Below are 25,980 nucleotides of genomic sequence, written 5' to 3'. Positions count from 1 at the left end.
GAAACCTGGGTCTGATCCCTGGGTCGGTAAGATCTGCTGGAGAAGGGAAGGGATCCCCACTCCAGTATTCTGGCCTGGAGAATTCCCGGACTGTATAGTCCACGGGGTCGCAGAGAGTCGGCTACCCTGAGCGACTTTCACTTTTAAGAACAGGGACCTGTGCTTCTTGCAGCCGCAAGGTGTCCCGGGAGACTGGGAGCCCGGTGAGGGTGTCCGAGGGCCCACCCCCGGGCGCGGCTCGGTCCCGCAGGGAACCCGGATCCCCATCCACTGCTCGTCCAGGACACACAGTGTGGCCCGACCGCCCCGGGGCCCCGAGCCCCCGCCGCCGTTTCCCCCGGAGGGAGAGACAGGACCCAGGAGAGTCAGCCGCGGCAGGAGACTCCGCGGGGGGCTAGGGGCAGACCGGAGCGTGTGCACTGCCTTGCCCGAGATTCCTCCGGAAGCTGGGCTCGCGTCTCACCGCCAACTTGGGCGCCGCGCCTCAAGGGCCCAGCGGTCCCGCGCAGACGAGGGGGCCAGCTGAGTTCAGACGGCAGCACGTGTGTGCACGCCGGCGGCCTGCACCGGGAAGTGCAGGGCCGCCCCGAGGCGCTCCTGGCCTCACTGAGCTTCCTACGCACAGAGAAAGGCGACAGAGGACAAGGTCCGCTCCTGTTGGCCCGTCTCTGGGACCCCTGCCCACAGGGTCTGCGGGACACAAGGGGGATCAGAGCTCTCCTAAAATAGACCCCTGGGACTGGAGAGGCTTCTAAATTATAAAAACGCTAGAGAGCTCTCATCCTGTTATTGTACCTTTTTTAATTGGTATGCAAAAGCCCCGAAGGGCTTCAAAACTCCAAAATAGCTTCTAAGGATGCTGCAGAAGACTAGTGAAAGGTAAGGGGTGTAAAAGTGCCTAAGGCAAACAAACAGAACCCCTGAGGCTGACCTCACCTCTGCTCCCTCCACGCCCCTGTACTGAGCGCCCGCTCTGGTCTGCTGTCTGAATGGCCTTCTATCCCAAAGACACTATTCAATGGTCACCTTCAGAAATGGGACCACCCGAGGCTGCAGGCAAGCCTCTTCACATCAAAGTTGTAAATGAGGGCCCTAGGTAAAGAATTTCTTAAACCCAAGTAGGAGCCTCTCAGGTTTCTGTAAGTAGATTACCAAGATTGAAGGCCACGGGTCTGACTGAACTAAACATAGCTGATATTCAGAGCCTGGGAGGATTTTTTTATTTTTTTGGCCTTCTTCCCTGAGCTAGATGAAGGAAAGTAAAACATTCCAAAGTCCCTTGGACAGCAAGATAAAAACAGTCCATCCTAAAGGAATTCAGCCCTGAATATTCATTGGAAGGACTGATGCTGAAGCTGAAGCTCCAATACTTTGACCAGCTGATGTGAAGAGCCAGCTTATTGGAAAAAAAAACTGATGCTGGGAAAGACTGAAGGCAAAAGAAGGGGGTGGTAGAGGATGAGATGGTTGGATGGCATCACTGACTCAATGGACATAAGTTTGAGCAAACTCAGGGAGATGGTGAAAGACAGGGAAGCCTGGCGTGCTGCAGTCCACGGGGTCACCAAGAGTCGGACATGACTGACTGAACAATAAAACGTTCCAGCAGGTGGATGGGTATGTCAGCACTTTGGTATCATTTTCCCTGAAGTGTCCACCCCATTCTTGGAGGAATTAAAAGAGCTGTCCTTATTTCACAAATCTAGTCTTTACAGGACTGAGATGAGGCTCCAGAAAAACTCAAAGCCCATCAATCTTTTTACTGCTCCTCAGACTTCCCCTACTTAGCGTGAGGCTTAAATATATATTATATATTAATATTGTGGCCTTAAGGGAACAGAAGTTACTCCTAGAATTTGCCTTCTTCCTCCTATGCTTCTGAGATGTAAATGGCCCACCTGGTCTTCTCCAGAAACACTTATCTAGACCACCTTTTGAAATCGCAAATTTCAGGAAAGTAACTCTTCTCAAAAGAGAGAAACAAAAGTGGGATAGGTAACTTGAAACTTGTCAAGGACAAGACAACTCTTGCGTCTTCTCCATAAGTATTAGTGAAAAGACTTTCGCCATCTAAACAGGTGACCTGTATTTGTTCCATCGGTCAGAAACCCAATTTGAATCCAACTTCTTTTTTTTTTTTTTAGCCGCACCATGAGGCTTGCAGGATCTCAGTTCCCAGACCAGGGATTGAACCCAGACCACGGCAGGGAGAGCCTGGAATCCTAACCACTAGGCCGCCAGGGAAACCAACCTCTTTTGTAACCAATGGGTTTTGTATTACTGTTCCTGATTCATGGATGAAATTTGGGGATGTGAAGTGATGCCGAAACTCAGTCTCTGTGAACCAGGACTGAACTGAATCTTGGAGACAAGAGTTTTAGGTGAAGCAGGAAAAGTTTTATTGCTTTGCCGAGCAGAGAGGGCCACTACCAGCTAATGCCGTGAAAACTATGGGGCGGGGGGGGAGCTCATGAGGCATCTGTAGTCAAGGGGACACAGAAAGGTTGTGTGCCCAGGAGCCCCACAGGGTCCTGCTTGGTTTCGAAGCTACAGGATCTCTGTTGGTTTGAATCTGTGTGTATGTGTGTACTGTAGGTATGTGGTCCTGCCAAAATTAACTGGTAAAAGAGCCCTAACTGGCTAATACTCAAATGAATTTCAGAATCATGTAACCCAGGGTTTATTTTTATTCTTGGCTGTCCTAGGTCTTTGCTCCTGCATGTGGGTTTTCTCTAGTTGCAGGCCAACAGGGGCTGCTCGTCATTGTGGTGTGCAGGCTTCTCATCACACTGGTGGTGGTTTAGTTGCTCAGTCGTGTCCGACTCTTTGTGACCCTATGAACTGTTGCCCACCAGGCTCCTCTGTCCATGGGATTCTTCAGGCAAGAGTACTGGAGTGGGTTGCCATTTCCTTTCCAGGGGATCTTCCCGACCCAGGAATTGAACTAGAGTCTGCTGCCTTTCAGGCAGATTCTTTACCCACTGAGCTTCTCATCACACGAGTTTCTCCTCTTGTGGCTCTAGGGCGTGCATGGGCTCAGCAGTTGTGGCACACTGGCTTAGTTGCCCTGCGGCCTGTGGAATCTCCCCAAACCAGGGCTTGAACCCATGTCCCACACATTAGCTGGCAGATTCTTAACCACTGGGATCACTAGGGAAGTCCCTGGTATTAATTTTTAATGAATGAAAACAAGCTTGGTTTAATGACTATATCTCTAGACTCATCAACATTAATATTTTCATTGTCCTTAGGTTTACTAGAAATCAAATTTTAAGATCTGATGATTCCTGTTACAAAATTTGTCAGCAACAGAGATAACTTGAGATGATAAAACTTAAATAGGGCAGGACCCATGCAAACTTTTCTTCTGGTGCGCAGAGGCAGAGTCAAAGATTGTTAAGTACATGTCAATGAAGTAAGAGCTTTTAGATGAACTCTTTTAGGAGTAATCAGCTCCCTTGTGGCTCAGCTGGTGAAGAATCCGCCTGCAACACGGGAGACCTGGGTTCGAACCCTGGGTTGGGAAAATCCCTGGAGAAGGGAAAGGCTACCCACTCCAGTATTCTGGCCTGGAGAATTCCATGGACTGTATCGTCCATGAGGTTGCAAAGAGTTGGACACAACCAAGTGACTTTCACACACACACAAATAATTATGTTTTAGGACTGTCTACTTTAAATGGTTTCTCCATATTTTTGGTAACTTGAAACAGCTAAAATAAGTTAAGATGCTGGTGTGGACTGAAAAAAACAAAAAGTACAACTTGAAAGTTACGTTTTATTTGGTAGACAAAACCAAAGACTTAAGTCCAGGACACAGCATCTCAGCTAACCCTGAGACAGCTCTCAAGAGGTAAGGGGGGAGCCAGGATATACAGGAAGTTTTGTAACAGAGACTAGGTAGGTGGAACATCTGGTGACTCAGCGGCAGTCCGCCCGCAATGCAGGCGACCCAGAGGTCAGCGGGCCCTGATAGGAAGGATGTGGTGGGCCCGCTGACCTCTCCATAGCCCGGGCTCCCTGACCCTCTCCCACCAGGGGTCTGGGTGAAGGGGCAAGGCTGGAGCCTGTGGCCCAGAGGGCAGAGTCGGGGCGCTTGGGCCACAGGCCCTCTTTCCGGCCGGGCGGGGCAGACGGAAGGCAAGTCTGCGCGGTGAAGAGCCCTCCCCGACAGCAGCGCCCTCCCTCCCCGGGCCGTGGGCTGGAGCCTAAGGGCGCATAGCCCGAGGTTCGGCCCGAGGCTGGCTGGAGCCTTAAGGGCGCTAAGAACCGCCCCCCTCACCACCCACCAAGCAGGGCCGACTCTCTTTCAGATGGGACTCCCACCGCCTAGAAGGGCACCTACGCTCGGGCCCCCGGGGGTGGGGGGGGCTCCCTGAGACGGCAGGAGCCCGGAGGCCGGCCGTGCGGCGTGCAGGGCCCCGCGCCAGCTCTCCGTCCGCAGCGCGCGCGCCCCCTTCCCCGGGGCCGCCAGGGCGAAGGCTCGGGCGGGACAAGCTCCCCCCGTGTCCCCAGCAGCGGGGGCAGCTCAAGGCCCGCGGCGGGGGGCGCGGGCTGGACCCCAGACGCCCCAGCTTGGCGAAGACTTCCGACTAACTCAGCTTCCCTCCGGGGGCCGCGGGACCCGGATCGCGGCCGCCCTCGGGCGCCCGTCCCGCGGGAACAGGGTCGGTCAGCGCCGCCACGCCCGCCGACCACCCACACCCTGGACTCGCCCGCCGCGCCCACGCCCCCACACGTCATCTTCCGAGGCCCGGGAGGCCAGGCCGCAGGCGCCGCCATATTACCTTACGGCCGCCGGCGAGAGGACCTCGCGCAGCCACGAAGCGCCTCGCCGAAGCCCCGCCCCGCCGGAACGTCACCGCGGCGCGCCGGGCGGGCGCCGCCATATTGGGGGGGTCCTCGCCGCGGGCGCGTAGGTGTCCTCATAAGATGCCGGCTCGGCGGCGCCCGGCTTTTTCCCCCCCAAGATGGCGTCCATGCGGGAGAGCGACACGGGCCTGTGGCTTCACAACAAGCTGGGGGCCACGGACGAGCTGTGGGCGCCGCCTAGCATCGCGTCCCTACTCACGGCCGCGGTCATCGACAACATCCGCCTCTGCTTCCACGGCCTCTCGTCGGCCGTGAAGCTGAAGCTGCTGCTCGGGACGCTGCACCTCCCGCGCCGCACGGTGGACGAGGTGAGGCGGGCGGCGGTGCGGACGCGAGACCCCGGCCCTCGCGGCCCCCTCGCGCGCCGCCGCCTCTCCCCTCCGCTCGCGCCCCTCGGACACTCTGCCCCCCGGCCGCGCCCCCTCCCTGGCCCTCCCCGCGCTTGAGGGGCTCGGGGCGCCGGCCTCACTCCCCTCAGCTTTTGGGGTCTCCGCCCGGTTGGGTCACCTGGCGCTCCGGGTTCTTGCCACACGCTCGCGTATTTCGCTTCGTTCTCCTCAGTGGGTCTGTCCTCTTTCCCTTTTTCCTCCTTAACGGTACATTAAACGGTGTCACTTTTTGCGCAAAATAAGGAGTTTTTCAAAACGTTGAGGCACCATCCTCGTTTACACGCCCTCCAGCTCCCGTCGCAGCGCCTCTCCCGCTCTGGTGGTTTCCTGTCCCGTCGTGTACAGGACGTCTAACGTGTCCAGTTCAGTTCAGTCGCTCAGTAGTGTCCGACTCTTTGCGGACCCCACGGACCGCACGCCAGGCCTCCCTGTCCATCACCAACTCCCGGAGTTTACCCAAACTCATGTCCACTGAGTCGGTGATGCCATCCGGCCATCTCATCCTCTGTCGTCCTCTTCTCCCCCCGCCTTCAATCTTTCCCAGCCTCAGGGTCTTTTCCAGTGAGTCAGTTCTTCGCATTAGGTGGCCAAAGTATCGGAGCTTCAGCATCTAACGTGCACAGGAGTGCACATTGATCAGTTTACCGAGCCACACGGCAACCCGCCTGTCCTCCTCACGCTGCTTAAGGAGCAGAAGAAAGCTGTGTCCGGAGCCCCCTTCCCCTCCGCCCGCCCCCTTGGGAGGGGACCGCTTCTCTGCCCCGCTTTGCGACATGTTAGTTGTAGGTGCCTTTTCCAGCCGTCCGTTGGGTTTGCCCTGGTTTGAGCTGGGCTCACGGTGTCGTGTGTTTTGGGTGAGGGGTGCGGGTGTGTCTGTGTGCTTCCGGTAACACCTTTGACAAATGCGTCCGGCAGGCGCCCCCGCTGTGGTTTAGTTTTCACTGCTGGATCGTATTCCGTGCGCATGCGTGTGGTGGAGCACCTTCTCCCGTGTTTGGTCACTGTTCGTTTTTGTGAATTGTCTGTCCCAAAGTTGTTTTCCTCATTGGGGTTTCTTTTTTCCATTGTCTTGTAGGAGCTTTTAAAAGTTACAATTTATGTATTGGTGTCCCAGGTAGCTGGTAGCATCTTAGTTCCCGTTCCCCCTGTAGTGGAAGTGTGGAGCGTGGAGTCCTGACCACTGGACCCACAGGGAGTTCCCACTTTGTAGGAGTTTTCCTAAAAAATAAATTTTGAATAGCAGACTTCTTTTTCAGTTATGTATGTTACAAATGTCTTCCAGTTGTGTCCCGGCTTAGCTTTCTTCGTGAAGTCTTTGGATCCCAGAAGCTCTTAGCTGTAACTAGGCAGGTGTACTCCTCTTAGGATATGCTTGTGGGGTGGGGGTGGGGGGGGAAGCTCCCTGATGTCTGGTTTTGCCTTTCATTTCTGCAAAGCATTTCTCTGGTGCAAAGCCCTCCAGGAACCTGGCCTAGGGTGGGTGGAAGTTTGCCTCCTGCCCCAACCTATTTATTAACCATACTTGTCCTGAGTTCATGGCCAAACTTTAAGAAAAAGCCATTTTGGGCCTAGGCCATTTTGCCATCTAAGCCTGGCCACAAAGTTTGCCCTTGAGCAGGTTCTCAGTAATTAATGATCTTAAGGGAAGTGAGAGAAGGCAGGAGCAGAGGAAAAGTAGTCAAGAGACTGTTGTTGTTCAGTCACTCAGTTGTGTCCAACTTTTTGCGACCCCATAGACTGCAACACGCCAGCCTTCCCTGTCCCTCACTGTCTCCCAGAGCTTGCTCAAACTCATGACCATTGAGTCAGTTATGCCATCCAACCGTCTAATCCTCTGTCGTCCTCTTCTCCTCCCGCCTTCAATCCTTCCCAGCATCAGGGTCTTTTCCAATGAGTCATGTCTTCACATCAGGTGGCCAAAGTATTGGGGCTTCAGCATCAGTCCTTCCAAAGAATATTCAGGACTGATTTCCTTTAGGATGGACTGGTTGGATCTCCTTGTAGTCCAAGGGACTCTCAAGAGTCTGCTCCAGCGCCACAGTTCAAAAGCATCAATTCTTTGTTACTCAGCTTTTTTTATGGTCCAACTCTCACATCCATACATGACCACTGGAAAAACCGTAGCCTTGACTGTACGGACCTTTGTCAGCAAAGTGATGTCTCTGCAGTCAAGAAAATGTAGTTTCCATAAAACAGAGTCCTAGTTCTTCCTCAGGGGACATGCACAACAATCTGATACCTGTCTTGGAGTTCTGCAAGAACTCAGACCCCCACCCAGGTAGAGGATGGAGTGATGATCTTGACCCCTGGGATTCAGTCAACTAAAGGTTGGACTGGCAACCACCAAAAACCCTTTGGTGAATACGCAGGCAAGGTCGCTTCGGGTCGCTTCCTCCTCACTCCCTCCTCCCACCGTTCAGCCTGCTTGTGTCTTCTGGCTCGGTGCCAACCAAGAGGTGAACCCAGTTTTGTTAGCAGTTGTGGTGGGGGTAAATATGAGTGAATATGGAACTTATCAGATGTTTTTAATGTCTATTGACATATTGGTTGCCACATTTACAAAGTAGCGTTAATTGCTAACCAACCTAGCTTCCCTGAGGTAAACCTAACTTGGTCATTTTATGTGTAGGACTGTGCCATCCCAATGGGCTTCCCAGGTGGTGCAGTGTGAAGAATCCGCCTGCCAGTACAGGAGACACTAGAGATGTGGGTTCGATCCCTGGGTCAGGAAGATCCCCTGGAGAAGGAAATGGCCACCCACTCCAGTATTCTTGTCTGGAGAATCCCGTGGGCAGAGGAGCCTGGTGGGCTACAGTCCACGGGGTCGCTAAGGATCAGATACAACCGAGCGCACATGCAGTGTGTAGGAATTTTGTATCTGTGTTCATGGGTGAGATTAACCGCTAGTTTTACTTCCCCAGGCTGTCTTCGTTAGATATTGGTATTGAATTTCTTTATAAATGCGGTGGTAATACATCTTCTGTTTTCCTCTCTTTTGGAAATTTTGTTTAATAGTGGAATTATTTCTTCCTAAATGTTTGGTAGAACTTTGTAATAAGCCAGCTAGGGGACTGGATTTTCCCTGTGGGAAGATGTTTGAGTACTGATGTTTGGTTTTATGTTCTTCTTAAATTTTTTGGACACTGTATATTTTCTAGTGGTTTGGCAGTTTGCATTAAAACTGCGACTTTATTAGCATAAAGTAGATGATAGCCTTCTTTTATCTTTTTTAATGTTAGGAGCATGTGTACTGTTGTTTCCTTCCCCCCACTTTTCCCCCTTGATTGATCTCATCAGCTGTTTGCCAGTCTCATAAGGCTTTTCCAAGTATCACCTTTTGACTTTGTTCATTTTTCTGTTATCTGTTCATTTTCTGTTCGCTAATCTTTTTTCCTTAACTTTAAGATTTGTTTACTCATTTTACTTCTTGTCTGTGGTGGGTCTTCTTGCTGTGCTCGGGCTTTTTCTGGCTGCGTGGAGAGGAGGCTCCTCTCCGGTGCGACGCGTGGGCGCTCACTGCAGGGGCTTCTCTTGTGGCCGCGGGCTCAGTCACCCCTCAGTGTGAGGGATCTGCCGGGACCAGGAATCAAGCTGCTGTCCGCTGCGTTGCAAGGTGGATTCTTAACCACTTGACCCCCAGAGGAGCCCATGGTCAATAATTCTCCTACTTTAATTATTTTCTTCCTTTATTTGGTATGTATGTTGTTCCTTTTCTGATCTCTTAAGGGGGATATTGACCTCATTTTCCAGCCGTTTTCCTTTTCTAAAATATTCTATTAAGTCAGGTTTTTTCCTCTTATGTCTTTAGCTGTGTCCTACAAATGTTGATGGTGTTATCATTACCAAGGGGCAATATTTTGTAATTTCTATGCTGATTTCCTCACTGACCTCTTTGTAATTTAGAATGTTTTTTAATTTTCGTACATTAGAGGGAGTGAGGTTTTACTTATGTTTTTACTAGTGATTTCTAGCTGGGATAAGTGCTTGTCAGAGAACATAGTCTGTATTATTTCAGTCATTTGAAATGTAAGATTTGCTTAATGGCAAAAATAAATGGTCAGTTTTTATAAGCATTGCGAGTGAGTTTGAGAAGCATTTTTTTCATCTAGTTTTGCGATCCATTGCCCAGTATATATTCAGTAGGTCAAATCTGTTTAATCATCTATATCAGTTAATGAGAGGCGTATACTTATCTGAGTTATGATTGTGCGTTTGTCTGGTTTTATAGTTTTATCGACTTTTGCTTTCTACACTGTGAAGCTATGTCGTCAGGTGTGTGCAAGTTCAGAATTGTAACTGTTGCCTTGTGAGTTGAATCACAGATCTTTATGTAAAAATCTCTGTAGCTGGTCATGTTTTGTCTGGTTGTTTTTGGTCTAGCTTTGATATAAGTAGACCAGCTTTCTTTGGTTGATTCTTCTATAGTTTATTCTTGGATTTGCCTATCATTACAAGAAATTATAATGAAAACTTTACTTAGCTAGATTGAAAGAACTAGGCCTTTCTGGATAATTTACTTTTCTGAAAGACATTTTTATTTATAGATTTAATGTTAAACTTTTTATTCCAAAACATCTTAATCTATTTAGCTATCTTAGTTCCTTTTCTTTAATTATGTAAGGATCTGATACCTTAGGGGATAGCGTTCTGCGTTTTTTATGTAGGACCATAAATAAAGGGACACCAGATAGCTGGGCTGTGTGTGCTCCACCCTAATGGCAGAAAGGGAAGAGACACTGAAGAGCCTCTTGATAAAGGTGGAAGAGGAAAATGAAAAAGCTGGCTTAAAACTCAGCATTCAAAAAGCTAAGATCATGGCATCTGATCCCCTCACTTCATGACAGGTAAATGGGGAAACATTGGAAACAGTGATAGATTTTACTTTCTTGGGCTCCAAAATCACTGTGGACTGTGATTACGTCATGAAATTAAAAGACACTTGTTCCTTGGAAGGAAAACTATAACAAACCTAGACAGTGTATTAAAAAGAAAAGACATCACTTTGCTAACAAAGGTCCATCTAGTCAAGGCTATGGTTTTTCCAGTGGTCATGTATGGATGTGAGAGTTGGACTATAAAGAAGGCTGAGTACCAAATAACTGATGCTTTTGAACTGTGGTGTTGGACAAGACTCTTGAGAGTCCCTTGGACTGCAAGGAGATCCAACCAGTCCATCCTAAAGGAGATCAGTCCTGGGTGTTCATTGGAAAGATTGATGCTGAAGCTCCAATACTTAGGCCACCTGAAGTGAAGAGCCAACTCATTGGAAGAGACTGATACTAGGAAAGACTGAAAGCAAAAGGAAGAGGGGGGCGGCAGAGATGAGATGGTTGGATGGCATCACCGACTCAGTGGACATGGGTTCGAGCAAACTCTGGGACATGGTGAGGGACAGGGAGGCCTGGTGTGCTGCGATCCTTGAGTTTGCCAAGAGTCAGACACGGCTGAGCCAGTGAACAAGAACAACACGCGTTCCACACTGGGTCAGGGTTCCCCAGAGAAACAGAACCACCCGGATGCCCGTGTGAGCCTCATGCACCCTTGGTGCTCGTGCCCAGCCGTGTCTGACTCTGCGACCCCGTGGACTGGAGCCCACCAGGCTCCTCTGTCCATGGGGTTCTCCAGGCGAGAATCCTGGAGTGGGGTGCCATGCCCTCATCCAGGATCTTCCCGACCCAGAGACTGAACCCTGAGTCTCCTGCATCTCCTGCATTGCAGGCAGATTCTTTACCATGGATCCATCAGGGAAGCCTTATGTGTACCTATATATGCCATATAGAGGGGGAGAGAGAAAGAGGTCCTGGCTTTATTAAAAGGAATTGGCTTATGACAGCCTCCTGAAAAGGCCCAGGATCTGCAGCCAGCAAGTTTGAGACCAGTCTGAAAAACCAGCAGGCCGGAGAAGGGCCAGTATCTCATCTAAGTCCCAGGGTTGGGAAAGATCAGTCTCAGCTCAGTAGTCAGGCTGAAGGAGTTTGATCTTACTAGCCTGTCTGTTCTGTTCAGGTTTTCAGCTGATTGAATGAGGGGCAGCCACGCTGGGGAGGGCGGTCCACCTCACTCCTTGCAATTCCGGGGTTGATCTGATGCAGGTGCACGCTCGGACACACCCAGAACAGCTTTGGACCCCTTAGCCCAGCCGTGTGAGCGTAAACATTATACGTGGCTTCTGCTCCAGCTTGTGTTTCTTAATGAAATCTTCAAATCAGTCCATGTGTTTTGTGATGTATCTATTTCTCTTTAAAGCTAAGTAAACAACAGTTCTTAACAATCCCAGGGAGGTAGAAAAAGTAGTTTGATGACCCAGTATTGTAAGTTTATTCATTGAGGGGGGTACAGAAGTGATTTAGGGCCCCTTCTTCTAAGCATTTTGAAATTGGCTCAGGAAGTCAGAATGACATCAGGAGGCAGTGCTGGTCAGCTGCCAAGAGTCAAAACGCATAAATGCAGACTTCATGATGTTTTAGCTATATCTGAAAGGACTTTGAGGAAACGAGATGCTGCTGCTAATAAAACCAGGGATGGCTCTTGTCTGAGACCTTGTCATTGCCACCGTAGGACGTTTGAGGAAGAGTTTTAGGGATGACTGAGATAACACTTTAAATCATAAAGTTATCCCGCTTGCGAGACTTCCATGGGATCCCTGTAATCCCTGACAGGGTCAGCTGGTTCGTCACCCGGGAAGCCAGGCCAGACGCCCAGTGAAGGAGAGACTGTTCTGCCCACACGCGCACCAGCTCTGGCTGTGGCCAGGACATGTTTTGGTGAAGACATTTTGTCAAAGGAATCCTCCAGAGTCCGTTGGGCTTCTGAAATTGCGCTCGTCTTTCCCCCGCTGACCCGCCTGTCGCCCAGTCCTGTCCCTGCTCTGCGGCCGCAGTCGGCTGTGGGGCTGCCTCTGTGTCCTCTGTGGCCGCTTCGGTGTTTTCTGACGGGGTCTTCCTCTCTGGGGATCTGGGCAGCCTCTGACTTACCCATGTCTTCCTTCTCCTATTGTTGAGCTGATTTACTGCCAAAAATAAATAAGTTAAAAAAATTCTTTTAGCTTTACTTTCTGATTCCCTCCATATTCTCATCAGTTTCACTTCTCTCTCACCCCCATTCCTACTCCCGCTTCCCCTAGGCAGCAGCTTTCCCTGTTCTTCCTGTGCGGACATTTTTAAAATTGATCCTGCAAAGCCTATTGGGCTTCCTGAAATTATGTCTTTCAACATGTGTGTTGTTCTTAGGGACTTTTTTCCACTCTAAGTGCAGCGGGCATAAACGTGGTTGAGTGTGCACTTTGACACATGCTCACCTGTGAAACCACTCCGTGAAGGTGGGGGCTCCTCCTGCCTCTCCGTCGTCAGCCCCCCTCCCGTCGTCCCCCGACCCCGCGCCGAAGGAGCCGCTCACCCACCTCTGTCCCCATAGCGAGCTGGCGCTCCCTGGACTGCTGTATCAGTGGTGCTTGGTTTTGACCTGGCTTTCATCCGGCAGCAGCATTTCAGATCCACGTGCGTGTGGTGTGTGTGTGAGCAGCCCATAACTTCCTGCTGACGGGTATCGTCCTGAGGGGACACGTTTCCTGTGTGGACTGTGGCCGACTCTGTAGAGGCAGCGCCCGGGAGGACGGCTGGGTTCAATGGTGGGAAACTGCCAGGCTGCTTTCTGAGGCATTTCTCTCATTCATTTCACTGTCCCGCTTGGAGCGTGAAGTTCGTGAGTAGATTTCAGATTCAGTTTCTGTTGTCCCTAACGATGTTGAGCATGTCTGGTAGAGTGTTCAAACTGAAGGGAGGTGGCATATATTTTTAATTGATTTAAATTATATTGTCTTCTATAGCTCTATCAGCTTTTTTGCAGAAAACATATTTTTAATATTCATCCATGTTGCTGCTCCTCTAACCCAGGGGTTGACAAGCTGAGGCCTGTGACTTGTTTTCTGTGCAGTCTTTAAACAGAGGCTGTTTTGAACTTATTAAAGGGGTTGGTTAAAAAAGACGACAGAGCCTGTGTGACCGGAAGGCCTCACGCGTCCCTGTCCGGCCCTCGGCGGGAAAACAAGTGACCCCTGGCCCACTGTTGCCGCTGTGCGTCCCCCTCCAGCCCAGATGGCAACAGGCCGCGACTGGGGGCTCCTTACTTAGCGTGCACGCCTGGCTGCAGTCTGTGCCCGACGTGGGGTGAGGTGAGTTTGCCGCCGGGGCAGCGAGGCGCACGCTCGGCTCGCAGTGACCCCCCCACCCTCGCCCCAGCTGTGATCACGTGCCTGCTCCTGGAAGGCTGCTGGTGGGCAGCGCTGCCGTGGGTTCCTTTGCTGCTCTCTGCTCCGCCCGGGGCCTCTGGCCGCGTGTGCTGCCTTCTCAGGTGTCCCCTTTGCTTGTTGCGTCTTAGTAATGCCGGCCCGTGTCCTGCCTCCGTGTGTTTCTGCTGTCCTGTTGTGGATCTGCAGGGGCTCTTTGTGCATTTCCATGTTAAACGCTGCTGGGTTTGAACATTACAGATTGCGTCTGCCATCTTGCTACCGCCTGCTAAAATTTTCCGTCTGCTCGTCACTTAGGTACCCGGTAACGCATTTTGGGGCTCGTGGTTTATGCTTCTGAAGTTCCGTTCGAGAGTCGTCAGGCGTGCTGCTTTCGTTTCTCTCCACGCTGCGTCCACAGTCCCGCGAGATGCCCCAGCGCGTCTGTCTGGGCCGTGGGTCCCCGCCGGGCGCCTGCATGAAGCTGACCCCTCTTTTCTCCTGGGTCTGTGGGGCTGCGTGGGTCTGTGTATTCAGGGCAGCCCGTGCCAGTCGGCCCTCGGGGCCGGAACCCTGTCCCCGCCGGAGCCACAGTCAAGGCTGGTCACTGGGAGAGCGTGGCTGACGGCAGGCCTCCCGCTGTGACAGTTTCATCTGAAGGCCTGGGCTGCTGGAATAGGACACCTTAAGCTTGCTGATTTACACAGTCCGCGTCCTGGATGATGGGACGCCTCGATGAGCCATCCTTCTGGGCGGGCTGCTCGGTTTCCCTGGAGGGCCCTCCTCACCCGCGTGGCCGTGAGCGGGGCTCCTTTGAAAGGACGCTGAGCCGCTCAGGACGGCCCGGCCTGCTCACCTGTCTCCGGAAGACTAGGCTGTCAGCGTTGGACCGTGCAGTTTGTAACAGTGGGCTTTTGGGTCTTTAACCCCCTTCTTTTTTTTTTCTCCCTTTCTGCCCAGCCGCCTCCTGTAGCCAGGCTGTTCTGCTCGGGTTGCCCTCGGACCCGCAGTGGCATGCGGTGTCGCAGCTCTGAGGGCCCCTCCTGAGCTCTGGCCGGGGAAGGCCTCGCCCCCGACCCGAGCCTGGCTCCCCGTGGAGGCTGCACGCTGCCCTGCCTCTGCGTGTGTCTGTCTGTCCAGACGGCCCTTTCATAAGGACGCTAGTGCCTGATCCAATGAGCTCATTGTAACGTGGCCTGTCTGCGAGTGGGGTTGGATTCTGAGGTCTGTCAGGACTCCAGAGCTTTTTGGGGGCCCGGTCAGCCCGTAGCAGTAGCTTTTGTGGACACAGCTGACATCTCTGTGTATGCAGTGCTTGCCCGGGGCTGCCTCTGAGACCCGGTGCCCTGTCCTGCTGTATGCCCAGTGCCCCAGGCAGCCGGGCCTGAGGAAGGGGCCGGTGCCTGCGGGGCGGGTGAGCAGCGGAGACACGCGTTCGTGGTGGGGCTGTCTCGTGGCGTCCTGGCGCCTGTTCCGCGCTGCAGCCTCGTTCTCTCCTGCCCAGGACCTTCTTTATCGCTCTGTCCCCCGTCCGTCCGCCTGGGTGGGCGTGCAGTCGTTTGCTGTCTGCTGCTGCGAATTCTCAGGTGTGCGAGGTAACTAGAGGGCGCATCCTTTGCTGTTGTAGTTTTTATTTTTGTTAAATATAGCTGCTGCACAGTGATGTTGTCAGTGTCAGACGTGTAGCGTAGATATTCACACACAACGCATCTTCTTTTTTAGATTCTTTTCCTTTATACATTATTAACAAACTATTGAGTATAGTTTCCTGTGTTATATGGTAGATTCTTGTTGGTTATCTATTTTATGTATAATAGTGTGTATATTTTAATCCCAGACTCCTGATTTATTCCTCCCCCTTTGCCAAGCCTAAATTTGTGTTCTATGTCTTTCTGTTTTGTGTGTAAGTTCACTTGTATAATTTGTTTTAGATTCCACACATAAGTGACATCATGTACTTCTCTTTCCCTGTCTGACGCACTCAGGTCACCTGGTATGATGTCTAGGTTCACCCATGTTGTTGCACATGACGCGGTTTCTGTATTCCGTTGTGTGTGTACACCACATCTTGTTTATCCACTCCTCTGTCGATGCACATTCAGGTGGCGTCCATGCCCTGGCGGCTGTGAGCATAAAGGTGCGTGTGTTACAGTTCTCTCTGGATTTACGCCCAGGAGTGGGATTGCAGGGCCACGCGGCAGCTCCATTTCTGGTTTTTAAGGACCCTCCTCACGGTTCCCCACAGTGGCCGCACCAATGCCCACCCCACCAGCAGTGTAGGAGGGTCCCTTTGCTCCACACCCTCTCCAGCACTTAGCTGTTGATAAACTCTTTGATGGCCATTCTGACCAGTGTGAGGTGATACCTCAGTGTAGTTTTGGTTTGCATTTCCCTAATATTTAGCAGTGTTGAGCATTTTTCCATGTGTCCTTTTGGCCATCTGTAGGGAGGCCTGGCGTGCTGCAGTCCACAGGGTCACAGAGCTGGACAGGACTGAGCAACTGGACTGAACTGATGTCTTTGGAGAAGTGTCTACTTTGATCTTTCTTCTGCCAGTTTTTTAAATTTTTTATTGAGCCATATGAGCTGTTTGTACATTTTGGAGATTAATCCTTTGTCAGTTGCATCATTTTCAAATATTTTCTCCCATTTTGTGGGTTGTCTGTTGTTTCCTTTGCTGAGTAAAAACTTTTAACTAGGTCCCATTGGTTTATTTTTGTTTTTGTTTCCATCCATCTCTGGGAGATGAATCCAAAAATATATTGCTGTGTTTTATGTCAAAGAGTGTTCTGCCTCTAGGAATTTTCTAGTATCCAGTCTTACCTTTTGTTCTTTAATCCAGAGGATAAGTTCTTAGATGTGCCAGTTGCTCAGGCAGGAAGTGCATTCGTCATAAACTGATGAGCATCACTGAGGTGAACTTGGCAGGGGGAGTTCCTTGCTGGTCTACTGAGGAGGAGCCGCACCCTCCCTGCCGAGGGCGTGGGTTCCAGCCTCGGTTCCGACCCGTGTGTGGCCCCCTCCTCCGTGGGAAGCACTCTGGCTCCTGCTTGCCACGGCCCCACCTGCTGAGGCCCCGGGTGAGCGCGGAGCTGCTGCTCCTGCCATCCTGGGGGCGGCCAGGCCGGCTCGGGCCATGGCCCTCAGGGGCTGGACGCAGGCTAGACGCGGGCCTGTGCCGCCAGCTCTTCACTGTCCTGCCCATTCTCCTGGGGCCCGCAGCGGGCCCCCCCTCACGGGGCCCTCAGGGGTTGGATGCACCTTGGATGCGGGCCTGTGTGGCCAGCCCCTCACCATCCTGCCTGTCATCCCGGGGCCCACAGCAGCCCACTGCTCCACCCCGCCATCCCTCACGGGGGAACTGTCTCCTTCTGCGTTTGTTTTGCACTTCTTTTATGTTGAATGAGGCCAAGTATCCCTTGCATTTTTAAGGGTCTTAAATCATTTTTCTGATGGTAAACTTTAAAAAATTGACATGTAGAATCAGTCTCTTTGTTCTCTATGTATAATAGAGACATCTATACGATATAACATTCATGTGTGCCTGTGTGTGTTTAATTGCCTGTGATAGGAGTTACAAATTTTTATTTTTTTACCCAGTGTGACATTTCTCTTGATTTCATTTATGGGATTTGGATTTTTTTGTGTAGTTTTTCATAGAAAAAATACTTAAGTGGTAAACTTCAAGCTCTTGTCTTTTATGGCTCCTCAGCTGAGAATCGTAACTCCAGAGGACTTGCTCTCACCAGTCACACAAAAGAAAGACTTCTGCGGTCCTTCCAGGGCATTTAGGTCTCATTTCTCAAATTGAACTTCAATCCATTTGAAGTTTATCTGGGAATAAAGCGAGAGGTAAAGGATGTGTTTAATCTCATCTGGCATTTATAATTGTGATATCTGGTGGAATTGATCTTTCTTGTGTTATCTTCTTTTACAACTTCTTACTTTTATTGCTTTTCTCATAGGAAGTTAGAATCAGATTGTAGTTTTGTGAAGGAAATATTTCTGCAGCTTGAGTGGGGTCCCCCGGACTTAGGGGTTACTGAAGGACAGCATCCATGTTTACATACTGGGAGCACCATGCCCTTCATCTCTGTCATCCATTCAAGCTTGCGGGAGGCTCCTGGTCATTGGAGTGCGTTCTTAGAGATTGCATGATGCCTTAAGTCTATTTCTTGGTATGGTCTTTTTATTGCTTTTATTACCTCCTGTTGTCTTGCTGTGTCTAAACTCATTTCTCTGCTTTATCTCCTTATTTTGTAGAGTGTAAAAAATTCTTGGCGCTGTAAGTGGTCAGAGACATCACGTGCTCGGTGGAGGCATGTCTCGTGGCTGTTGGTGTTTCTGCCCTTTGCTCTTTGTTTGACTGTGGCTGCTCCTCTGCCTGCTGGTTCCTCCCTGACTGTGACTCCGCTGGACTGAAGCAGGCGCTTCCCAGCGCGGCTCTTCCAGGGTCTCCGTGTCGGGGGGCCGGGCCAAGGACCGTCCCTGCCCCTGCCGGCTTCCCTCCAGAGAGCCCAGCTCTGTCGCCCAGAACGGACACCTGGGCACGCGACGCCCAGCCAGGGCGGGGACACACCGCCTCCAGGCAGGCGCCCAGGTCTACCGCCAGCTTTGGGGACAGCTGCGGGCTTTGGCTCCCCTGCGGCCCCCTGTTCTTTGCGCATACAGTTTTTCAGACTGAGATACTCAGGTCAGATTCACTCTTAAAGTGCATCAGTGGTTTGGGTACCTCACAACGCTCTCTGAGACCAGAACACTTGTGTCACCTAGAGGAGGCGACCGCGAGCTCACTGGAAGTCTGTCCCTGTCCCAGCTCCAGCCCTGGGACCGCCGTCCACCTCCTGCACCTGCTGGGCAACCTGTCCTGGTGTCTGACCCGCGCAGAACCACGCGGCGTGTGTGCTCAGGGCTGGCTGCTTCCTAGAGCTTTCATGGCTCACCCGTGTTACCACCTGTGTCCTTCTGTTGCCCGACCAGTGTTCCCTTGTGTGGATGAAGCTTTCATTAGATGATGGCCTTGGCGTCGCTGCTGCTCTGGGGGTGTCATGAATGTAGCCGTTCGCCTACGAGTGTGGTGAGCGGGCCTTCCCGGTTTCTGGGTCTGTGCGCGGAGTGGAGTGCCGGCCCTCCTGCTGCTCTCCTCGTGTCTGTTTCTGTAATTCTGCTTGTGCCTGGTGGTCTCTGGCATCTTGGTTCCCCGGGCAGGGGCTGAACCCGGCCCTCTGCGGTGAGAGCGTGGAAGCCTTGTGGGAGGCCTCCCGGGAACCCTGTGTTGGTCTCCTTGAGGACCGGCCAGGTGGTCCTCCTGACGCTGCCCGGCCCACTGCCCCGGCCCCCTGCTTTCTGACTCTGGGCCCAGGCGCGGGGCGGGCCGCCCTGCCATCTGCCTGCCTGGGTTTCACGGTCCTGACGGTACCCAGGGCACAGCCTGCCTGTGGAGCCCCTGGGGAGACGGGGTGTGAGTTGGGGTGTTCTTGTTCTGCATTTTATGTAAATTTAGTTTGTCGTCGACATGTTCTTACCCTCTAACTCATTGTAGTAAGTGACAGATAAAACTTTTTCGTTTCATACCTTTTGTTTTTAATGGAGGAAACAGTGGAGCTCAGCTAAATCAAAGGTGGAGGGTATTAGATGCCGTGATAGCCCCCAGAACAAGCGTTAAATTAATAAAAGGAACTTTTACTGTTTAGTCACACGTAGCGAGAACACGTTTCCAGATATTTCGGGGTACAGCCTTGCAGAGCTGGGTCAGCTGGCCCTCGACCCTGCACGCAGCCAGCGGGAGGGACCCAGTGTTGGGCACCAAGGCTGGGCCTTGCGCTCTGAGCCCCGGACGTTGGTGGGCAGCCAGGCGTGCAGGAAGGGCGCTGGGCCCAGGCAGGAGGGCTCCCTGATTCCCGAGGGCTGTGCTGGGGGGTTCGGTCTGCGGGGCGGGGCCGGGAGGCGGTGCGGCTCTCGCCAAGTCTGGGCCTCCAGCCTTAGGGAGCACAGACACTCAGCCGCTGGCGGTCTGGGGAGGTGGCTGAGGCCTTGGCAGAAGTGGCCGCAGCCCAGGCCCAGGCCCCTGTCACCAGGGCCTCGGGAGGGCGGCCTCCCTGGGTGCTGCTCCGTCCCAGAAGCCCAGACGTGGCAAGGGGCTCAGGTCCTCGTGGCAGCCTCTGCCTGTTCCCTGCCCGCTCCCTGCCCGCTGGCTCTGCCCGCCAGGCCCGCTGTCCACTGCCCGCCCTGGCCAGCTCCACACCCGACGCCCCGTCTGCAGGCTCCCGTTTTGTCTGCCGTGCACTGGGAGGCCGTGGGGGCTCTTGATGGGGGTCTCCGAGCCGGGGATCCGGGGCAGCGGAGTGACCTTGGGGCTCGGGGAGGGCCCCTCGAGGCTGGGCCCCTTGGTGCCTGCGGGAGCTCCGCAGGCCTGACGCGGGCCCGCGTGTGAGAAGGTGAGGCGCTCAGAGGCCCAGCTCAGCACCCGCCCGTAGGCCCACGCAGGGGAAGGACAGGGTGGCCCAGGACGCTCTTCTGTGCTCTCTGGCAGATGAAGGGCGCGCTCACGGAGATCATACAGCTCGCCACCCTGGACTCGGACCCCTGGGTGCTCATGGTGGCCGACATCCTCAAGTCCTTCCCCGACACCGGGTCCCTTAACCTGGATTTGGAGGAGCAGAACCCTAACGTCCAAGATATCTTAGGAGAGCTCAGAGAGAAGGGTAGGTCGGGTGTGCGGTCTGCAGGGCAGGCGGGGGCCTGCCCTGAGAGCGCTCCTGAAGTGACTGTCGTGTCCTGAGTCGGGTCCCCGCCCTGTCCCGGGCACCACGGCGACCTGTGCTCACCTTGCACACCCCCCCTCAGTTCCCGGCGGGCCGGCCTGGCCCACGCGGGCCGTTCCCCGGAGCCTGGGTGCTGCCTGGCACGGGCTGGCCACTCCTGTGCGTGCTGAAAATACCCGCAGCGCGTCTGTCCAGAAAAGAACTCCAAACCACTTAGGAACTACTTGCAAACGGACAGAAGAACATGAAAAGATGGGAAGGCCTGTTCCTCCCCGAACCCCTCTAGTTTTGAGAACTGGCACCGCAGCTCGTGAAAGGCGGGCCTGTCCCCCAGCGCTGCTGCAGGGCCGGCGGCCTGGCTGTCCGGGGTGGCTGCCTGTGCCTGCTCTCAACCCTGAGGTGGCCGCTCCCGCTCTTCAGACTTGCGCTCGGCCCACCGACCCATGGTCGCCCTAGAGCACCAGGGCGGACACCGGCTGTCTGTGTCCCAGGGACTAGCTCGTCCAGGGTCCCGGCAGGTCCAGGTCCTCCCCGGCGTGCTCTTGCGGGGGAGGGGCCCACTCTGTCTGCAGCCCTGGGGAGATTCAGAGTGCTCCCCCGGGGCCGGGAGTGTGGGGCCGCCTGCTTTCCTTGCTCCTGAGCTCTCGCCCCCAGCTTACACGCAGGCCGGGACGCGGGCCTGGGTGCCGTTCCGGGGGACCAGGGTCCAGCGGGACAGGAGCGCCCCCGACGGGGTGGGTGGGGGGGAGACCGGGACCGCTGCGGGCACCCTCGTCCTGCTGGCCCTGGGCGTGCACGGAGCACTGTCCAGACAGCCGTGAGGCTGCCGGCTGTGCTGGGCTGGGGGCTCCGGCCTTCAGGCTGCTCCTTGGGGATTCCGGCGCCCTTGGGCCCAGGTCGGTGGCTCTGACTGCTGGGTGACGGCAGGCGTGCGGTCAGCGGATGCTTCTTCTCTGTTTTGAGATCAGAGCAGAAGCTCCACGAACACAGATAGGAAACTGCGCTTCCACACTGGCTGTGGAAGTGGGGTCTGAGTGCGGGGTGTGCCTTCTGACGCGCTGGCTCTCCGAGCAGTGAGCGAGTGCGAGGCGTCCGCGATGCTCCCGCTGGAGTGCCGGTACCTGAACAAGAATGCCCTGACGACGCTCGCCGGCCCGCTCACCCCCCCGGTGAAGCACTTTCAGCTGAAAAGGAAGCCGAAGAGCGCCACGCTGAGGGCCGAGCTCCTCCAGAAGTGTGAGTGCCGCGGCCTCCGCCCGGGGTGGGGGCGCCCTGCCCGGCCGGGCCTGGGAGGTCCTGCAGGCTTGGGGAGCCTGGCTGCTGGCAAGCTGTCTTTCTGTTCCATGTCAGTGGTTTTTATTCTGAGGTTTCCTTCAGGTTTTATGGTACCTATTTATCTTTTAAAGACAGTGTTCTACATAATTTTTTGTTTTATTAGAAATTCATTGATTGCTGTGCTAAACTGTAGGTTCTAAAAATCTCCTGTAGAAACTTGCAAGTTTTCAGGTGAAGGCATTTATAATCTTTGTTCCAAAAACTATCTGAACCAGCTGAGTCACACAGGTGACAAGATAGTCCCCTGGCTGTTCTGGAGTTGCAAATGGCCTGAATTTGACTATAAAGATGTTTGGTCATTTTCTTAAATGTTTCCTTAAGTAGCAGCTATAAAATGTACCTAGAAGGTGCTTGTTGGGAAAGAGGCTAGGATATCGATTCCTTTGACCGATAGCAGACTTCTGTTTTAAGTGGTTCTGGTGTTGGTGTTGATAGCTGTGTAAGTGGCCTGTTTTCAAAGAATCAGATAGAGCACCGCCACCCTGGCTCCCCTGGACAGTGTCCGGGGTCCACGCTGGTCTGTGGCCTCGTGGAGCTGGGGCCTCGGGACCCCCCCCACCGTGCTGACGCTCCCCTGCCAGGGAGGAGCCCCAGGCTCTCCTCCTCGAGGCCTCGCCGCTCCGCCTTGTGAGCCCACAGCCCCCCAGAGCGCTGACACGGCCCTTGTCTTCCAGCCACCGAGACAGCCCAGCAGCTCAAGAGGAGCGCAGGCGTGCCCTTCCACGCCAAAGGCCGGGGGCTGCTCCGCAAGATGGACACCACGAGTAAGGCTGCCACCGGGGCGAGGGTCGGGGAAGGCTCGGCTGTGCGGACTGAGGGGCTCCTCTGCCCCGCCGAGGAGGCATGGCTTGGAGGGGGACGCGCGTCACGGCGGGCGTGGTGGGCCGCCCCCTCCTGCCTGGGTCCTCGCACTCACCGGGGATGGCCCGGCTTCTCCGTGCAGAGCTCCGTCGGCCCCCGTGGCCTCCGTCGTGGCTGGAGCTCCGGTGCTGTCTGCCCGGTCTGGCCCGGGGCTGGCCCACAGGTGGGGGGTCGGAGAGGGCAGTGGCCGAGCTGCAGGGCGCCCAGCCCCCACCGCCCCGGGGCCTGGGCCTTGCGTCAGGTGGACGAGAGCCCCTGTTCCGCCACGTCCCTGCCCCCGCGCCCCATCCTCTGATGGAGTTGCCGCAACCTCCTCTCCAGCCCCAGCCGGGCCTGATTTCCACAGGGGGTTCAGGGTCTCCCCACTGTCTGGCAGACCTGCTGAGGACCCACAAGCGCTGGTGTCCGCTCACGGGTGCTGGGCTGGGCCGGGTGGCGGGAATGGGGGCCTATGGAAGGCACCGTGCCCCGCGTGTCAGGGGCCCCGTGAGAGACGGGGCCGCTGAGGGGAGGAGCTGCGGCCCCGGCCTGGGGTGTGCACGCCCCTGCCCTCGAGGAGACCTAGGACCCTTGGGGCGTGGACGGGGCTGTGGGGACTCGCCAGGCAGCACCCGAGGCTCCTGACAGCCGCCCCCTCACAGCCCCGCTCAAAGGCATCCCGAAGCAGGCACCCTTCAGGAGCCCCACCGCCCCCAGCGTCTTCAGCCCCGCTGGGAACCGCACGCCCATCCCGCCGTCCAGGACGCCCCTGCGGAAGGAGAGGGGCGTGAAGGTGGGTGCAGGCCCCGCGTAGCCCTGGGCCGGCCTGGTGCACCTTTTCCGAGGCTGAGGGGCTTCTGTCTGTTGGCAGCTCCTGGACATCTCCGAGCTGGATGTGGTCGGGGCCGGCCGGGAGGCCAAGAGGCGCAGGAGGGCCCTGGGTGCGTACTTGGCTGCTTCCCCGACTGTGCCCGCGGGCGACCTCGTCTCCCAAGACTGGCCTGGCTTCCCCTCGAGGCGGCCGTGGCCTTGGGGGCCCGTTGCCCCGGCCTAGGGCACTGAGGCTATGCTCTGCCTGCAGACACGGAGGCGGTGGAGAAGCCCGCCAAGGAGGAGACGGTCGTGGAGAACGCCACCCCCGACTACGCGGCCGGCCTGGTGTCCACGCAGGTAGCGGGGCGGGCCTGGGCGGCGGAGCGGGTGCTGCTTTCCCAGCGTTAGCCATTGGGGCGTGTCTGCGGGGACACATGCGGGAGCGTGGGGGCTGACGGGGGCCTGGTGTGGACACGGGCTCAGGGCACGGGCTCCTCGGCATCCCCTCGGTCCCGCGGGGCGGCCGGGCAGCCTTGCAGGAGAGTGTCCCTGCACCGAGGCCCCTCCACTGTGGGGGCCACACAGGCGGGTGGCGGGCATCCCCTTGTCTGCCGGGCTCCTCCGGAGAGCATTGCAGAGCTGTGTGTTCTCACCATCTTGAAAGGACTGGGTTTTCCCTTTATCACATATTTGTGGTAAGACAAGCATCGTTGGATTTTTTCCTCAAAGACGGCTGCTTTGGGGGGAGGTCCCTGACCAGACAGGACCACCCAGCCCAGCCGCCACGGGCGGCTCCAGGCTGGGGGTCCCGCCCTGAGGGGTCAGGGCCCAGGGCTCTTCTGGGAGGAACATGGCCTCTGTCTTCCAGAAACTCGGGTCTCTGAACAGTGAACCCGCGCTGCCCTCCACGAGCTACCTGCCAGCGACGCCCAGTGTGGTCCCGGCCTCCTCCTACGTCCCCAACTCCGAGACGCCGCCAGGTGAGCGGCCCGCTGCCCGCTTGAGCCTCACCACGTGAACGAGGCTCCACCCTCCCGGGGCCGGGCAGGCAGCGACCCCTTGCGGCCTGCTTTGGGGGCAGGGGGCCAGGCCAGGGTCCCTTGACTCAGGGCCCACCCAGCCCCGTGGTTTCAGAAGTGGGCGGGAAGGAGAGGCGGCCAGGCCCCTGAGGCCCAGCCTGGCATCCGCCCCGGGCCCAGCTCAGATGCCGGCAGGAAGCGCGGCCCCTCGGGGAGCCCGAGGCCTGGGGCGGCCCGTCCCCTCAGAGCCTAGGTGCCCCCGGATCCTGGACGCCTGTCTGCTGGGCTCAGGGCCCTGTGCTCCCGCCTTGCCCGGGTTCGCCCCCAGGTGCCGGCGGTGTGGAGCCTCAGGGCGGCTCCCCGGCCGTGGACGAGGGTGCGTCCACTTCTCGTTCAGGGGTTGGACGCAGAGCAGGGGTCTTGGGCCTCAGCAGGCAACGCTCTGCTCTGCTCGCAGCCCCATCTTCGCGGGATGCCAGCCTGCAGGCCAGCCGTCCCCCCGAGGAGCCTGGCGCCCCGAGCCCGGCGCTCCCGGCGCAGTTCAAGCAGCGGGCGCCCCTGTACAACAGCGGGCCCAGCCCCGCGGCGCCCCCGCCCACCGCACCCCCCTCGCCCCTGACGCCCACCACGCCCCCAGCCGCCACCCCTGCCGCCCAGACGCCTCCGGTGGCCATGGTGGCCCCCCAGGCCCAGCAGCCCCCCGCCCAGCAGCAGCCCAAGAAGAACCTGTCGCTCACGGTAGGTGGGGGGCCTGGGGTGCTGGCGGCGCCCGGTGGGGGGAACCCAGTGCCCACACTGGCCTCCCCGCAGAGGGAGCAGATGTTCGCGGCGCAGGAGATGTTCAAGACGGCCAACAAGGTCACGCGGCCCGAGAAGGCGCTCATCCTGGGCTTCATGGCCGGCTCCCGAGGTGGGTTAGGTGGGTTAGGTGGGTCCGGGTCCGGGGTGGGGGCGCGGGCGGGCGCGGGTCCCGCGGGGGGCCAGGGGCGGGTCCCGCGGGGGGCGGGTCCGGGGGCCGGCCCTGTAGCCCCGGGCCCCACCCAGCGGCCCCGCCCGCCCCCACAGAGAACCCCTGCCAGGAGCAGGGCGACGTGATCCAGATCAAGCTGAGCGAGCATACGGAGGACCTGCCCAAGTCGGACGGCCAGGGCAGCACCACCATGCTGGTGGACACCGTCTTTGAGATGAACTACGCCACCGGCCAGTGGACGCGCTTCAAGAAGTACAAGCCCATGGCCAACGCGTCCTAGGCCCGCCGGGCGGCCCCGCCCACTTACGCTTCAGACCTGGTTTCTCTGGGGTGTCCTGGACTTGTTTTCTAAATTTTAATATGGGTCCTTTTTGTGTGATTTAAGACACTTTTGGATTCAATATTGTTTTTGAATGTTAAACTTAGCCAAAAAAAAGTTATAAGTTCTTAATCTTGGCAACAGCTCCGCCTGTTCGACTTGTACCTTTTCTTAGTTTTTCTTACATCCCGCTGCCCTGGAGGGCTTCCCTGCCGGGGCAGCATGGGCCCCACCCGCGCAGTTGAGGGACCAAAGGCGGCGCCGCGGTGGTTCAGAGCCGGGTGGGGCCGGCCCAGGACCCAGGGTGGGCCGGCTCACAGCCACAGGTTTTGTATTTACCTTTTGTACAGTTGTGAGCATTTATGACCAGTCCTTGGGTACCTGTTTTCATTGTAAAAAAACTACCTAATTAAAGTGTAGCTTTTCTAAAGAAAAA

General features: G+C 55.7%; 1 protein-coding gene and 1 long non-coding RNA gene across 2 annotated transcripts in view; one reads left to right on the top strand and one right to left on the bottom strand.

Annotated features, from left to right (window-relative positions):
* The window catches only part of LOC122696251, a 7,800-nt gene extending 2,056 nt beyond the window's left edge, over positions 1-5,744 (bottom strand). Inside the window, exon 1 of the long non-coding RNA XR_006341717.1 lies at positions 5,379-5,744. This is a non-coding gene — a long non-coding RNA (uncharacterized LOC122696251). The remainder of the gene's footprint in view (positions 1-5,378) is intronic.
* Positions 3,765-25,980, top strand: NELFA (negative elongation factor complex member A). The gene is made up of 11 exons (XM_043905976.1): positions 3,765-5,179; positions 20,017-20,188; positions 21,323-21,484; positions 22,258-22,347; positions 23,086-23,216; positions 23,295-23,364; positions 23,505-23,593; positions 24,105-24,216; positions 24,713-24,993; positions 25,066-25,165; positions 25,321-25,980. Exons 1-11 carry the CDS (start codon positions 4,970-4,972, stop codon positions 25,503-25,505), a joined length of 1,602 nt encoding a protein of 533 aa, XP_043761911.1. The 5' UTR covers positions 3,765-4,969; the 3' UTR covers positions 25,506-25,980.

This window comes from Cervus elaphus, chromosome 6, assembly GCF_910594005.1.
Source record: "Cervus elaphus chromosome 6, mCerEla1.1, whole genome shotgun sequence".
NCBI lineage: Eukaryota > Metazoa > Chordata > Mammalia > Artiodactyla > Cervidae > Cervus > Cervus elaphus.
This window is presented reverse-complemented; position numbering and strand designations above follow the sequence as displayed.

Excerpts from the sequence above, each read along its gene's own strand:
- NELFA (XM_043905976.1), top strand. The coding sequence starts at position 4,970 with ATGGCGTCCATGCGGGAGAGCGACACGGGCCTGTGGCTTCACAACAAG. Across the intron at positions 23,217-23,294 it reads GGAAGGAGAGGGGCGTGAAG|CTCCTGGACATCTCCGAGCT; the intron begins GTGGGTGCAGGC and ends GTCTGTTGGCAG. Across the intron at positions 24,994-25,065 it reads AGAAGAACCTGTCGCTCACG|AGGGAGCAGATGTTCGCGGC; the intron begins GTAGGTGGGGGG and ends GCCTCCCCGCAG.